General features: G+C 35.0%; 1 protein-coding gene across 6 annotated transcripts in view; it reads right to left on the bottom strand.

Annotated features, from left to right (window-relative positions):
* Window positions 1-17,070, bottom strand: part of trrap (transformation/transcription domain-associated protein) — a 185,959-nt gene that overhangs the window by 54,713 nt on the left and 114,176 nt on the right. For 4 of the 6 annotated variants that reach the window (XM_087275128.1, XM_087275129.1, NM_001423951.2 and 1 more), the window contains 6 exon segments: window positions 16,000-16,146; window positions 9,490-9,609; window positions 6,861-7,148; window positions 6,455-6,592; window positions 3,769-3,872; window positions 3,485-3,620 (listed from right to left, as the gene is read on the bottom strand). In XM_087275128.1, coding sequence (XP_087131254.1) covers window positions 3,485-3,620; window positions 3,769-3,872; window positions 6,455-6,592; window positions 6,861-7,148; window positions 9,490-9,609; window positions 16,000-16,146 — 933 coding nt within the window. 6 annotated transcript variants of the gene reach the window in all.

Raw genomic sequence — 17,070 nt, 5'->3', positions numbered from 1 at the left:
AAATATTGAAAAAAAAATACAACCTACAAAATTTCTAACTTTATTTTCTTCTCTTGATTTTTTTCTCTTTTTTAAATTTGTATTTAATATTTTTTTATAACATAAATTTGGTTGTACTAGTTTTTGGACCATTATTGTAAGTTATTTTGTTAGATAAGTTCCAGATTGGGCTTCAGTACTGACCAATCTAATGTATATGCACAATTATAACATTGTATAGCTTCCTATTAAAAATATTAATTTAAAAGATCTGTAAGGGGTGTACTTATATACTGCATGCTATGCACTGTATATTGAGAGCAATGACAACCCAAAATGTAGGTTGTAGAAAAATTGTATGACTTATTTTTAATTAACATCAATTTACTTTTAACATTTATGTCAACACATTAAGAAAAAGTGTCACAGAAACAATAAATAAATACAACATTGTTATTTTATACTCCAAGTTAAATGTCTTTCAAAGAAATTTTGCTCTGTCATATTTATTCTGCTGTCAGTCATCGACAACCTGACTGTTCAGTTTGAGGGCTGTTATGCTGCATGCACAGTCGCATGAATGCAATGCATGAAGCAGAAAGCACTAGTCCATCCATGCACAGTCTATACAGTCCAGAATAGAGGCTGTACATATGATTGATATGAATGAATAATGAAAAGCCTCCACAACTCAAAAGTGAGTGTTTGCAGTCTGCTGTTTGTGCTGTGGACAATGTGAAAGTATAAATCCAGCTTAAAGTGCAGATATGCTTTTCTGAAAGGATGTTGAGTGTGGGATTACTTAATGTTGACCACCCGCTCCCATTCAAATTGCACCAGAGATCTGAGCATTACAGCATTTTATATGGTAAATTAATCTCACATCACAAGAAAATCTGGTCGGGTCGTGCAGTTACCCTGTTAGAGCAGTGTGCATGTCTACTCATTTGCATGCTCTATCCCAGGGTTCTCAAACTGACGGCCCACGGGCCATTTGCGGCCACCCTCCTCCTCCCTCTGGCCCACAACAGATGTAAAAAACAGATTGAGATTCAGCCCAACAAAACATATTTTTGAATATGTTTATTATTGTTGTGCAGTCGAATAGCCACTTGTGATTTTGTCCCCCCACCAACTGGACATTCAAGGTACTGTACCATATACTCGAATTACTTTCGGTTTTACTCTCGAAAGTAATGCACATGCAGATTATTTTGTGCAATATTATTACATCCATAAGTGCTCTTTTTTTAATAAAACTACATTTTTGTAAATATTTATGGGTCATTTGATTTTAATCAAATAATTTTATGCCATTCTATATTTTGTTGTACAAACCTCTTCATGGCTTACACGTTGTGCTGGTGGTGTAAATAGGCTAATTCAGCTAATATTTGATTAAAATTGTCTTATTAATAGATTTTCCTAATATGCATAATAAGATTTGTATAAATAAATGTGCATTAGTAAAATGTACCTGCTGGCTAAATTGAACATGTTAAAGAATATATACATACTTTACCCCTCTTTGTTGTAGTTTTACAAAAAAGAATGATATTGAGAAGAACAATTGCCAGTAAAGTCACAAAAGTAACCCAAACTGCATTCTGATGTTTTGTGCTATCTGTTAAACTTTCGCTTAAGCAACAATTGATTGGGACATAATAATAGCAATTTAAACTACCCCTTTAATATGTACAACAAGAAACAAAAAGGAGCTATGAAAAATACCTGAGTGCATCATATAAATCTTTTTTTTTTTTTGTGCTAGAATGTTAAAACAGCCCTCTCTTGGATTGTCAGTCTCTGATATAGCCCACCGCCAATTGGAGATTGAGACCCAGCAGCGGAGTGATCTCTACTTCATGGCAAACTCAAACTCTGCCAGCTTTACCAATTCTAATTTGTATTATTAAATTAATGTTGATAAACATTACATGTTAGCAGGAATTTATAATTCTATTATTAATAATATTATTAATATTATTTTGTTTTTAAAATAGTAAGTGTCATTATTTTTAAAAAAATAGATTTTTTTATCTTACAAATAATTTAATAATTTAATTAATATAAACATTTAATAAAAAGGGCATTTGTCCATTTCTAAGTTGTCTAAACAATTAAACATTGAAATAAATAATAATAATAATAATAATAATAATAATAATAATAATAATAATAATAATAAAACAACGCAATGTGAGAGCAGTATTGGGAATTGTATCGAACCCCTACCAAGTAGTCATACGCAGATATCACTATTACAGGTCACCATTCGCAGGTAAAGGATTTGGACTGTGACTGGTGCTTGTTTTTATGCTCATGACATTAACAAGGCACATTCTAAAACAAAACAAAAAAATCATTTTAATATACTCAATTACATGTCAAGAAACATTTTTCAACAACGCTAAAACTACATTTCTTAATAAAAATACTAATTTCAGTGAATCAATCAAACAATCTATACATATATTTAAGTGATTCAAGATTTAAATTTTAATAACAGTACTTTCGTACCATTTTAGTGACCAATTCTCTTAAAAGCCTTGTCCTGATCTCAGCTTGAGCTTGCTATAACAACTAGCTTTGATCATGTTCATCTGATCAGCCCGTTTCCTAATGCAGCAATCCTAATAAGTGGTGGTAGAAAGAATAAAAAGTCTGTTGGCATTGTACAATATGACTACGTGAAGAGATTTAGACTCTCCGGTCAGTGAGTGCTTATCACAGCCGACATTTCATAAATAACCCTGCGTCAGGACTAGCCTTATCCACCCGCCTTTAATTGAAAGCGGGGACATTTAAACTTCCTGAGAGCAACTGCTGCTGCCAAGCCACCTCCCCTGGAACGGAGAAAACAAATCACTTCCCAGCAGATGTTTGAGCAATTATTCAAGCACGTATCCGTAAATATTAGATGCAAAGTGAACGGAGAGGGAAGGAGGAGGAGGAGTGGGAGGGCTGCTGGGCTGGACAATTTAATTAGGTGTCACCTTAGGACAGAAACCTGAATGGATTCGTTCCAAGTCTCCTTGAACAAGAGCCAAGAGTATTTATAATGTGTCCGGCTCCTATCACACACTTTTTCTACTTTGTTTTAGAAGTGAAGCCCATAAATTACCCACCGACGGCAAGGCTACAATTCTGAAACTCATAAACAATCCGGCAAGCCTGGTTAGTGTGTTACTTTCTGCATAATGCATAAAAGTGGGGCGTTTTCACATTTAACAATAAAGTGACACTCCAATGATGATTTGAGGTGTTATTTTTGCCTATGTCACTTTAGGCATATTCAGTAAATTTTCACCAGAACAAAGTTTTAGGCATTACAAAAAAAAAATAACAAAACATTTTACGTCTTTAAAATGTAACATAACCATTAACATATTTGAATCACCGTAAAAACAGTTATAATGATACAACTATTATTTCAAATCCATATAACTTCATTCGTTTCATCAAGTAATTGCCTAGCTGAGCATAATGATTACAGTGAGCTTACCTGCACCAGAGCCTCTTTCATGGCAGCCCAGTTGGACACTCTCCAGGCACACTCCAGCACCAGGTATGGGTTGTTATGTCCTTTAGATTGTCCATACTCAGTCAGAGGCTCCCACTGGTTCAGCTCTTTAGAACAGCTGAAAATAAAAGCAGCATTTTGGTTTACTAAATTACATTATAGAGGTTCAAGACAAAATGAAATAAAATGAAAAAAAAAGCAATGAAAAGAAATAGTTGAAGTTTTTTTGTTCTCTGTTAGTCATCTGAACTGGTCATTCAACTCACCGGATCCAGTGATCTTCCCACAGCTGGTATTCTGGAAAGATGGCGGGTGAGACATTGTGCTCCTTGCGTGCTTTCTCCATTGCTTTCTCATAGGTTTCTTGAGCCTAATGAAGATGAAACCAGCATTAGTGGTCTGCATCATCTTAAGATATTGAGAATGACACATTGGACTGTACTTCCAAATTTCACATTTTCAGTTTTAATTATGTACTGTTTTTATACAAAAATTATTAGACATTTTAATAACCAAATTTTTTATTTACTTATTTGAAAATTAGTGTTGTCTGCCTTATTTTCTTTTTCTGAACAAATTTATTGCTAACAACTCTGGTAATTAAAAGAAAAAATATGAATATTTTAAAATTGTAAAATATTTTTGAAATGCATTTTATATTCATAGACCTAATTTAATTAACTGCTCTATTTTTGATATCCTATTTTTTTTATCCTAGAATATTAGTATTACTAAAACAGGGTATATGCAGGAATCATAAAGGGAATTTCAATACCTTTTTAAGACTTTTTAAAAACCTAAGAATATTTTAAGATCTCATCGCCACTTCGAGTTCCAATCAGTATCAAACCTTTAACTTGATAAACAGTTGTAAATAAGCAGTTGTAGATAAATAAATGAAGGGAGCACAACTGTGCGACAGAACTTAGATAAGCCCGGAAGAAACAAACCTTGAAAGAATAAATTACGCAGTTGTTTTCAGCGACAGGTTTCAGCCACAGTTTAAACTCGTCTTTCTCAAACCAGGAGTATGCAAACTTTCATTTTCCCATTTTGCCGTCAGTTTTGCTCTATGGCAGGGCTATTCAATTAGTTTGTCATGGGAGCCAGTTCATAAAAAAAGCATCCAAAATGAGGGGCCGGAGAGATACGACTTGAAATATGAGTGATGACACAACAGCATACAAGAGCCTATATGTTGTATTTTCGCTGCTTAAGACACCTACGTCGTATTTTTCTACATTAAAATGTTAATACATTGTATTTTGAAACTACATAATAACTGTGCATTGTACAATGTGGCTTTTTTTTTTTTTAATTGTACAAACATTCAAATGTCGTAATTCAAAGCACAACAAAAGCAGTGTTTGGTGCATCTGGAGGCGCGATCGCATCACTCTGCTTTCGCACGCATACTGGCATATATCCTAATATTGGAAATAACGAACTTGCGTGCGGAAAAGAAGCGATATGTGATATAAGCTCAGAACTTTAAACCAGCTCACAGGTGGCATAACTTTGTTTAGTTGCAGTAGTTTCAATCCATGCAACAGAAACGTGGCGTTGAGGAGCCTTTAAGCTTAAGTATCCAAATGTTTTCGGCTGCTCTCGTCACTCAATTTCAGTGACTCGCTCTGCACAGCCTTCAACTGCAGATATTGCTGTATTGATAAGATGCACACCACTTCATAACTATATCGGTCGTTTTTCGACTGAACCTAAAAAAAAAATTATGTTTTGGTCACATTATTTGAAGGGTCGGAACAAATTGCCTCTTAGGCCACCAATTAAATAGCCCTACTCAATGTTTTCGCTACATGTGGAGCGCGTCACATCACATGCATTTGTCGTAAATTACATGACATCACCCGGACAGAGGAGCTTGGCCGGACGCACCCGGCCAGAACCAATTGAGGAAAATAAACCCTAAATAAATAAATATGTAAAATAAAAAATATTTATGCTTTTTCAAGTGAGTCAAACACATGAATTAAAACTTGGACAACACTTGTTGAAGATTTAAGACCTCATAAAAACAGGATTAAGACTTTTTAGGAGTCTTAAATGTTTTTCATAACTGATATATGAAGTTTTAATACTTTTTAAGACCCTGAGGATACCCTGTGAAAACAACAAATATAATGCAATTAACATCAATTGTTTAAATAACTGGATTTGTGTATTGCACAGGCCATTTCCACATCTTCAGACATACACTGAAAAAAGTGTTGCATGCAGAACTGTTGCAAACAATTTATTTGTGTTGAATTTAAACAAACAAATTAAATTTGAAGATGTTCAACCTAATTTGATTGTTAAATTCAGCCCAAATAAATTGTTTATAACAACTTAACTTAAACGAATTGAGTAAATCCAAGGAATCATCTTTGAATAATTTTTTTCAGTGTAGTTTCACTTAAAAAATTAATGTCAAAATGTAATTGCAAAAAAAAAAATTGCTATTGAATATTCAAATTTTATATTAATTTAAGTGTACCAACTAATTTTGGATGTACTATTTTATTTTCTGGAATATAAGTATTGCCTTTTATAATTTACAACATGCTGTGACATCCACTTCAAAACAACATATATAATGCAAATAATGTCAAGCAGACATGATATGTGCAAACCACGCAAATGATTAGCTTTGTGCGGAATAAAAATTTTAACATTGTGTAAATATTGTTCCAACGTCACTAGCCTAAGTTTAGCTTCAAATTCTTTTAGACTTGCTTTGAGGTGAGATGAACTAAAACATGTTCATACTGTTTGCTAACATTTCATTCTATCTAGCTTTTTTTGCAATGAAATTTTAATTCAGTACAACTCATTTTCACGTTCAGCTTGACATTATGTCCAATTTTCACAATTCCATCCGTATTTTCCACGTTATGGAAATCACAAGGCCCTAACTACATCCACGCTGAACCGATGATTCCGGTTTCTCACCTGTTCAAAGAAGCCATGCTGTTCGTATGCAATGGCAGTGCTCGTCTCTGGGAACTTGCATCTCTTCTGCCACAGCCCGGCCCACATGTCCTCCTCTTGCAGTAGGGAGTAAAGCTCCGCAAGCGAGTCGAGGATCTCCTGAGGGAATACAAGAACACATCTTCAAAGAATATAGGGGACAAACACATCCATATTCAGAGGTGCCCCAATGAGACGGCTGCTTAGCATAAGCAGCTTGAATGCTGGGATACTTCAAACCCAAATCATTGACAGGTCACAACAAAGCAGATTGGAAATTCAGCACACAAGTTCATTTCGAGCGACACTTCGTGAACCTTCACAAAGCAAAACTTCCTCCGCCAATGACATCAATGACAACGAAGACTGAAGAAGGGCATCGCTGTACCTGCTGCGGAGGAGTGATGCTTTCCTGCTCGTAGAACTCGGTGCTCTGTTTGGGTTTGATGTGCAAGTTGAGGCCTTTTTCAAAAGCTTGCTGTTCCAGCATCAGGGTGGAGCGTAACCAAAGATTGTGGGTTTTGCCCAAGTACTTCAGCACACACGGCCTGATGGGTATGGGTGGCACACACTGGGACATGGCTTCCACGAAGCAGTTTAGAGCACTGGGTTGGCAATCTCGCTGAGCTTGGTGACTGCCGCTACATAGGAATGGACCCATCTCGCCAGACAGTGCCTAGAAAAAATTTAAAATCAAGGATGTATATCAGTTCACTAGACAGCAGTTAACATTAGACTGCATTTTGAATTTAACTGGGTGTTTGTCAATAATAAATAAATCTTTCCTATTACTACTTTTAGTTTACCTTTGTTGTCAAAAAAAAAAGATAAATAAATACCAATAAAAAAGCTAAATATCAAAGATGAATGCAGCATATTATGGACCAGGAGTGCCATATACAATGTACAAAAATCTTGAATTGAATTGAATGCAAATAAATGAAGAACATCTAAATGCTAAGAAGGGCCAGGAGTGCCGGTTAGAAATAAAATGAAGAATAAAATGATCAGTTTAATAACTGAATCATTAAAATGTGTATAAATTAAGGGACTGCTGTGTCTGTGTATTCAGATATGTATACAAATTAAACTGATTGATTTCACAAGCTAGGCTCACCTCAAATTGATAGTTCACTGTGCCACTGTGTCAACCAAATCCTCTTTTCTAATTCAAACATACTTGGAAAAGGTTTAGTTAACTTTATATATTGTTTGAATGCAGAGACAAAATAGTGCTTTCTATCAATTAGAGGCTCTTACTTTGTAAATAGGAATAAAACAGACCTAAAATACAGGTATTTTGTTGCTTTCATTGTCTATTTATTTATACATTTAAAAGTTATTTTTAATTGCATTGATTTACTGCACTGACATTTGTGTTGTTTTCAGTATCTTAAAAACATATAAATGGCTAAAGTGTGATAACACTGTAAACAGCACAAGTTGGGCTACAATAATACTTAAGCAGAATGTTTGTATGTGCTTGTGTTTTTGAGAAAGAAACGTTTATGCGTGGTTAGTGAAAAACTAAAATTTTGAAGACATTGAAACAAGGCCGGGAAACACACAGAGAACATTTGTGCACAAGACTTTTGAGAACTAGATCTTGTAGCCCTGTGTTTTTGCTTCAAAATTATGTGAGAATCATCTTGTTCACTTGCTCACAGAAAACAATATAACGAATTAAAATTTCTAAGTCATTTTTTGAGTGACAATGGTCTATGCGAGAAGGCGTGAACTATCATTACTATGCATTGAGTCACACCTGAGAAGACAAAGACCGGCATAATGAGAAGACAAAGACCGGCTGTTTCATCAATACTTCAGCATTCAATTGTTCAACAATAGCACTTTTATTTGAACAAAAACCTTTTTTAATAAACAATCCAAATTTCAAGAAAAAAAAAACATAGTGGTCTTCACACAGGTGAGTAGTCTTAAATTTTGTAGACACACATTTTGTAGTGTGTGTGTGTGTGTGTGTGTGTGTGTGTGTGTGTGTGTATTAAAACAATTTCTAAACTGACTTGTCATGCCATCTACTGTATATATAGATGCTCTCTGCTTCTTTTATCCACATTGTTAACTTGCTTTAAATGAAAGCGTCTGATAAATTAATAAATGTAAAGGTTAATTAACTGTGCGTGTCTTTATTTTTGTGCATAGCGCATCAAATGTCTTTTTTACTTAAGTTTAAATTAAAATGCATGTAATATCTTCAAGTAGTTCCTCACGCAGCATATATTAATGACCATTTACTATAGTTTTTTTTTTTTTTAACAGCTCACGCTACATATACAACACTGCTTAGTTATTATAACAGAAAAAAAGTCTGGTGCAGTAAATATGTCCTAATGTTCCTTTATACCACCCACAAAAGCCATGAAGTGGAAGACTTTCATTTTGAATGTGTGTTGTAATAGTCAGCCTCAGACACTCCAAATTAAAGCTCTTTAATGAGAATTTGAATACTTAAGACATCTGGTCCATTAAACACTGATATTTGCATAAAAGGTTTAATTTCTGCTCATTAGCAAATGCCGCTTGTTTAAGTTCAGCAGCAGGGGCAGAAAGACAGCCCGCTAGAGCCCCCCACACAAGCAAAGGTCTCGAAGATGAGCGGACATTCAAAACCTCCGACACCATTAACACACATCTTGAATGCTGATTCTGCAGTCGTACGCATTTTTAGTAGTAAAACAGTCAGTCTTGACTAAAACCAAAGCAAAGGTCAGATCAAAAACCAGCAGTCATAGGCTGCATCTAGACAGGAAACGTTTAAGCAAAGTGTTAGCTCAGCTCTTTAAGGTTAGTGAAGAACACTGTAAAAAATGCTGGCTCCCACACAATTCCTTCAAGTTGTCCCAACACAAAGTGATTCAGTTTACTTTATTGTATTTACTAATTTAAATTGATTGAACGTAAAACAATTAAGTTGTCCCCAAAAAACCTTAAGAATTGTGTTCTTTCATCTCATTTTAAATAAGTAGTAAACAAGATTTTTAGATTGTACTCACATGCTGCTGGCGGTCCGACAGAATCTTCCAGAGGCGAGGGAAAAGCTGGACCCAGGTCTTCTCGGCCAGTGGAGTGGAGATGTGGCAAAGCTGAACCAGAGCATTTAGCAGCGCTCCCGTCTAAATGCAAACACAAGAGACTCCTTTACTGATAGGCGATATATTGGTCATTAATCAACCCACATTTAGCCACTCGAGATTACCGTGTTGGCTGATAACAGTGCCAGCTCCAGCGATTAACACAAGTGCATCTTGTCTCAGTTCCAAAGTCTACCAGATACTAATTGTTTATTGCAATAATGCACATTATTATCAACTGCATTTTAAAATATTTTTAAAATAAAAGTGGTTACCATACAATAAATATATTCTGTCGCACATGAGATAACACTTTAGCTTATGTACCTAAAACTCAACGATCACCACAATAAGTATAAAAAATGAGGAGTTATTGAGCTGGAAGTCAAAACTAATGGTTTGTTATTATCGAGAGTGCACCTAAAAATAAATCGACCAGCCATCATATATACATTTAATATCACTTCAATATTTAATATCAGATATATTAATTACTTTATATTCCATTACCCTCAACATAATAAATAGATAGTTTTGTGGCAGGGCTGCATGATATTGGGGAAAAAATGACATTGAGACATTTTGTTTTCAGCAATATATATTGCGATATGAATATATTTCACAAAAAATAACTCGAAATGGAAAGAATTTACACAATCATCATAAAACAAACAATTTGCAAATATAAACAAATACAATAGATGTGACTATTGCAGATTTGATGCATTGCAATATCGATGCTGAAACAAATAGTGTGCAGCCCTATTAGGCAGCATGTGTCACTTTCTCAAGTTTTGTTGTCTGTCAATGTATTTTTTATTTATCGAATAATTTTTTTCTATTTATCTATTAGTCTTGATTGTTGTTGACTAATTACATCATGTTAAACGGTATGAAAACAAGAAATGCAGCTAAGTTTTATTTACATTAATGTTCACTTTATTTTAAACAACAAATGCATTATTAACCTACTCGTTTATTTATTTATTTATCTTCTTGACACAGACATACTTATAGATAGGGCTGGGCGATACTGCAAAAGAATTATCATGATACGCTTCATATAATTCGACATAGATAATTATTGAATATTTCTTTAACAATATTTATAGGAATAATAGGATTTTTTAAACCACTTTATTTTAATTTACCAACATTACTAAGGCAAATGGTTTTAATAGTCAAAAACAAAAATACTGAAACAAAATATCTTATCTGTTTAAAATAATCATAAGTGTTAAAGAGCCCATATTATGGGTTTTTGAAAATTCCCCTCCATGTAGTGTGTAACACAGCTCTAAGTGAAGTGAAGTATCCAGCTAAGGCTTAAATCTGTAAGAATACAGTGTTTAAAACGGTTGATTCATCTATAAAAGAGTCGACTCATAGTGCTTCAAACGAGTCGCCTTGATACCGACTCATTAGGTGTTTCGCCATGACGTACGAACGAAACCAAGTTATTCACGTGCACGCGCAAACCCGGGAGATTTCAAACCTGAGGCCCCGCCCTCTGACGCAGAAACCCAGACACACACGCACACCCACAAACACACGCACACCCACAAACACACGCACACAAACATGCCGGTCGATTGAAGTCACACTGCAGATGGATATATTGAGTCTCTACCCAAAGATGAAACCTCAGCATTATAACCAAGCAGTTGGAAACTTCTGGAAGCTACATGCTACAAAGAATACTTCATCTGAGTTTGTTAAAGGAAGGATCAGTAAAGAGTAACTGATGGACGTCAGGATGGGTTTCTTCCATTTCTCAAGTGTAAGTAGGTGCGGTTAAAGTTGTTGCCTCGTTTACTCTTGCTTGCAAATGTATTTAGTTGTGATTTGTTACTTGTAACCGCGTGTACTGTATCAGGTTAACTGGATATTTTATCTTATCGCGTGCAAAGTCACGTTAAAAACGCGACGCGTGCTGTTTGTTTATGGAGCTCCGTGCTAGAGTTCTGCTCCCGCGATTTATTCGGAAATTTATTCCCGCGCCGCAGAAATCTGGCGCGGGGACAGCCGCGGGAATAAATTTCCGAATAAATCGCGGGAGCGGTCGGTAACGGGTTTAATTTGGGACGGGAGCGGGCTGTCTAGCAATATCACGGATATTGCTATGCGAATTAGAAAGAGAGAGTCTGCGTGGTGCTTGTGTGTGTGTTAGTGCGCACGCGCGCGTATGAGAGAGAGAGAGAGAGAGAGAGAGAGAGAGAGCGAACGAACGAACGACAGCTTGGCTGTCTGGACTGTATACTGGGTGATTTTTGGTTGTGTTCTCCGCTCTAGCGGGACCGGGCGCGGCGGGCAGAAAACGGAGCGGGTTCTCAGGCTAAAACCTGGCGGGTGCGGGCGGAAGCGGGAGCGTTGTCATCCGGAGGTGTGTGTGTGTTTTTGTGTGTGTGTGGTATGGCCAGTACACGACTGTCTCCTTCGTTCGGTTATCCGTGGCACTATCCACTCGCCATAGTGTGGCAGCTAAAATCCACGTCTATACTATCGAGCGTGTATGAACTGTGATTACTTTTTAAATTGCTGATTAGCTATTGGCCATTTCCCTCTCTGACTGAAGGCAGTCGACCAATCGCGACAGACTGTCATCGGTCCAATCAGCACAGATTAGCTCCGCGCTAAGGAGGGGTTTGGGAACAAATGAATCACTGGACGATTCATACAGGAGTCGCTGGGATAATTAGGTAAAAATAAATGCAGATTATAAGACCATGAAAGTGTTTTTTGACCTTGCATGCATATTAGACTGTTGTTGGAGACCCTTACAACCAAGATATGACCCTATTTCATGTATAATATGGGCTCTTTAAAGAGACTCTTAAACTTGATAAATAAAATGTTACAAAGTGTGTGTAATGGTAAAGCGTAAATACTGAACAATCGAAGTAAACTTTCAGGTGTAACCTCAAACTCAGTCAAAAACAAATTACGAAAAGGAACTAGCCATCATTATTCAAGTACATACCTAAACATTACAAATTGTGAAGTTGAAAGACTACATTAAGCCCTATGCTAAAAAATCTTTCAGATGAGAAGCTAGTGGCTGGGATGCACAAGAAAAGAAACCAAAAAGCCACTCTGGCTTTATTCACGTGTTGTTATTCTGACCTGAAGCAACAAGCGTGTGTGATTAGATTCCTTGACCATTTACAATGGGCTTTGCGCTACTTCAGTTGCTTAGTTTTACTTGCATGAATTGCGGTGCCCTCGGGACATTAAACTAGAGCCGGTTGAAAAATACAGGCGGTTCATGTGGGCGCCACTTGCACAACATGTGCACATCGCTCTCATATACAGGTCATGCAAGTCACGCGCCTCCATTGGAAATGACAAACTTGCACCCTTGGCTTATTGACATTGCTTCCAAGGTGCACGTTCAGCGGCCACATTTAAATAAAACTATAGTGCTTCAAACCGAAACTACATAACGAATCTTTTTTTTTTTATCGATATTGACAATGGTGTTAGTTCAATAAATACCAATTTGACCGCCCAGTAATCATTATAGAGATAGTTATAACATATTATAATCTTCACTTACGACACCAAAGTCTCAAGGTTATTCAAGATTGTTCCTTTTCATAAGGGATAACTTTCAAATGCATGACTGGTCATCACCTCTCGCTATTTGAATAATTCTTAGGGCATAACTGCACGTAAAGGGTTGGACCTCTGACCACAAGAGGAATGGAGATGTTAGCATAAGGCAGAACTCAAATGAGTGCTATGCTTCCTGACAGCAGCTCCGGTGGGCAACGCAAGCAGGTCAGGGCTTTGAACTCCTCACTTCATCATTTATCTAAAGCCTGCTTGAGAGGTGCATATAAAGCAGAGCCGTGTCCAGGATTAAACAGAAATCAATGACGCTGTGACCTCAAAGCACTCAGAGACAGAATCCCATGTTGCCCTGATCAAACTCTCTTTAACAGAGACGCTTATGAGAGAGCAGCCAAATAAGGAAGAGCAGGTTAAAGATGAAAGAAGTCAAAACCAATGGCGCATATTAAAGAAGTCCTATAACGCTTTTTAAACCTTTTTTTATTTTAGTCAGTGTGTGTGTGTGTGTGTGTGTGTGTGTGTGTGTATGTTTGGCCATAAAAAAACATCTGCAAAATTACAAATTTCAAAGTCCACTCCAAAGGGAGATATTTTGTTTTTTAAAAAATAATTTTTAAAAACTACAATGAACAGCTCATTTGGACTATGCCATTGTTTTTCGACCTCGTTGGTCATTTTATCAGAGTTGTTTCACATGAAATTTAATAATGGACATTCAATTCCATACAACTTTACACTATAGCACGTTTTACAAGAAAAAAGAGAGAATAAAATGCCATAACAATATTTCCTGCCTGTCTAACTTTCCAGCAAGTCAGACAGGCAGGAGAGACATAATAGAATGCTGGTGTAGTTCTAAGCATATTAAAACTGATTCAGTTTAGTTTAGTATAAATGTTACTGTTGAAGTTTAGTTTAATAGGACATATTCACTGAAAGTGTTTTTCAGCCACCAATAAATTTCCTATTTTTAATTTTATATTACTGTACGTCCTTTTACATACAGTTTTATTTTAAACCATTGATAATGTCTTTTTATTAAAAAATAGTCAATTAAATAAGTTTAATCAAGTGTAAAACGAGTTAAAAGGCCATTTAATTGCAAGCACCGTAAGAAGCACCAGGAAAGCATGAAACTCCATTCAAAAATACACAGACATGGCACGGAACAATGAAATTTAACATAGTGCTTTTTGTCTAGTGTGAAACCCTCTTATCTCAATCAGGCAGTGAACCAACAGGGAAAAAAATAAATAAATAATAATAATAATATTATTAATATTATTATTAATAATAATAATAATAATAATAATAATTATATATATATATATATATGGCTGCAAGCGAAGTGGCTTCCGGGTTCAATTGCTCTATCAAACTGTATGGGGAGACTCATCAAATGGTAATAATAAACATTTACAAAGCGAAAAAAAAATCACGATTACAGTATATAAATACACAGTTTAAGCCAGAATTATTAACCTCGCTGAATTATTAGCCACCCCTTTTTTAAATTTGTTAATGGAGAGCAGATTTTTTCAACACATTTCTATACATAATAGTTTTAATAATTTATTTCTAATAACCAAATTCTTTTATCTTTGCCATAATGACAGTAAATAATATTTGACTAGATATTTTTCAAGACACTTCTATTTAGCTTAAAGTGACATTTAAAGGCTTAACTAGGTTATTTAGGTTAACTAGGCAGGTTAGGCTAATTAGGCAAGTTATTGTATGACGATGATTTGTTCTGTAGACTATCGAAAAAAATATATAGCTTAACGGGGCTAATAATATTGACCTTTAAACTGGTTTTAAAAAAATTCTAAAACTGCTTTTATTCTAGCCGATATATATATATATATATATATATATATATATATATATATATATATATATATATATATATATATATATATATATATATATATATATATATATATATATATATATATATATATAGGGGGGCTAATAATTCTAACTTTAACTGTATATCCGTGCCTATTATCAGACAGTCAGAAAGTTTAATTTTATATAAATTGTAAAAATATTGGTGTCTGTGATGCTGCATGTCCAGAGACTGATGTGTACATCATGATTATATACGAGTAAAAAGTGGTCATAAATTAATATTTTCTTAATTCTAATGAGTAGCGGCTTGGACCCAGAAACAATATCACATACATCACGACTTAAGCGGATGGCATGGCAGTTCATGACCAAGCTGGCATTGTTCAAAATTAAAAATCCCCATGCATATAGCCTATTCATATCAGTGTAATACAAATGTCAATGCTGAAGGACAATGATTTATGTTTTTTATAACTGTAGAATACTGGAATATCAAAATCAGGAAAAACATGATTTGGCCTACAACAAAAAGTGAAATGCCATGCAATATATGTGCATGCATGTCTCCTCTTGATCAATATTTTCAGGGCCTGAATCCAGCTCAAATTCATTTTAAGTTGACTGTAGCAAAGAGAACTTGCTGCTTTGACAAGAGGCAAAGCAATACTAACACAAGGTCTCCTTTTACCAATCACAAAACGTTGGGACAGTCAAGCAATCACAACTCATCAAATTTTTGGAGACTTTATGAAGGCTGAGGAAGAAGGCAATGTGATAATGAAATAATGTGAAAAATACTGTGTTTCTCGAACCACCAAGCCTGAGAGCATGTTCTAGATTTTTTAAAGAGCATAATAGGACCCCTTTAAACAATGTTCAAACAGCTGTATGACTTCTGCATCTGGCCCATTCTCATCTATTGCCTTTATATAACCAGTTTGCTTTTTAAAGTTTTGCTTTATTCTCACTCATGAGGGTGGCATATGTTGAGGGTGTTACGCTCACCTTGACCTCTCTCAGGGAGTCCAGGAACTTGTCGTGGCGGTTAGTGAGCATGTGCAGCTGGTTGCCTGCGTCTCTCTCTGCCTGCTCTTTGGTCTTGGGGAGGCTGGTCTGGTCTCCAGGTGCCAGTTCAATGTCAATCTCCACATCCTACAGACGAAGAGGTCAGAAAAACACTAAATATGGGGAGGAACAAGTGCTTACTTGCTAGACCCAAAACAAGCCTCTACAAACCCCAGACATTTGAAACTAAAACGAGAAAGCCTTTGGATTCCAAAATTAAAATGCTAATTTTAAATGGCTGAGTGATACAGATTTGAAAAGCAAATTTGAACTGAACAGCAGCAAAAATTAAATAATGTGAAAATTTAAAAATGAATTTCAAAGCAATTTTATTTAACTGTTTAAAGTACAGCAAACGCATTACGGCATTATAAAATCCTGCAAATATTAGATATCAAGAATGAATATATACAGGATATGCATGTATGAAAAAAACTTCTTTTATGAAGAAAGAGAAATTATGCATCTCTGAATTGACTCATTTGGAATTGTTTGTAAAAAAAAAACTGTTTAGCTTTATTCTCCAAACTACTAATGATACTAGTGATTATGAAATAAATACATTTAGAGCATTAAAAATAGATCCAAATAACACTTATATATATATATATATATATATATATATATTACAAAAAATATACTATTTAATAAATGCTTTAATTTAAACTCCTGTTTAAACAGGGTTTCTGCAGGTTTCACCAAGTTAAATTAAGAATTTGTAAGAACGTTATACATGCAATTTTAGACTCGTAAAGAGCAAAACACTAAGGATTTTTTAAATGGCCCAGATAGAAAAGATTTTAATTTTCCCCATTAATATTTTTTTAAACAAATTAAATGCATTTAATAATATAATAATAAATTAATAAAATATTTAGGATATTTCTTAGTAAAATATTTTAAATATTGTGTAAAAACAAGCAAGCTCTTTTTGTATCCATACACTTTTTTTCCCAACATAAACTTTCTTTAAAATAAAAAAATAAACAAATGTTTTAAAAGTTTCAAAAA

The sequence above is a fragment of the Danio rerio genome, chromosome 12 (genome assembly GCF_052040795.2).
Source record: "Danio rerio strain M-AB ecotype USA chromosome 12, GRCz13ab, whole genome shotgun sequence".
In the NCBI taxonomy this organism is placed as follows: domain Eukaryota; kingdom Metazoa; phylum Chordata; class Actinopteri; order Cypriniformes; family Danionidae; genus Danio; species Danio rerio.
The sequence above is the reverse complement of the archived record's forward strand: the minus strand, read 5'-3'. Positions and strand labels throughout refer to the sequence as shown.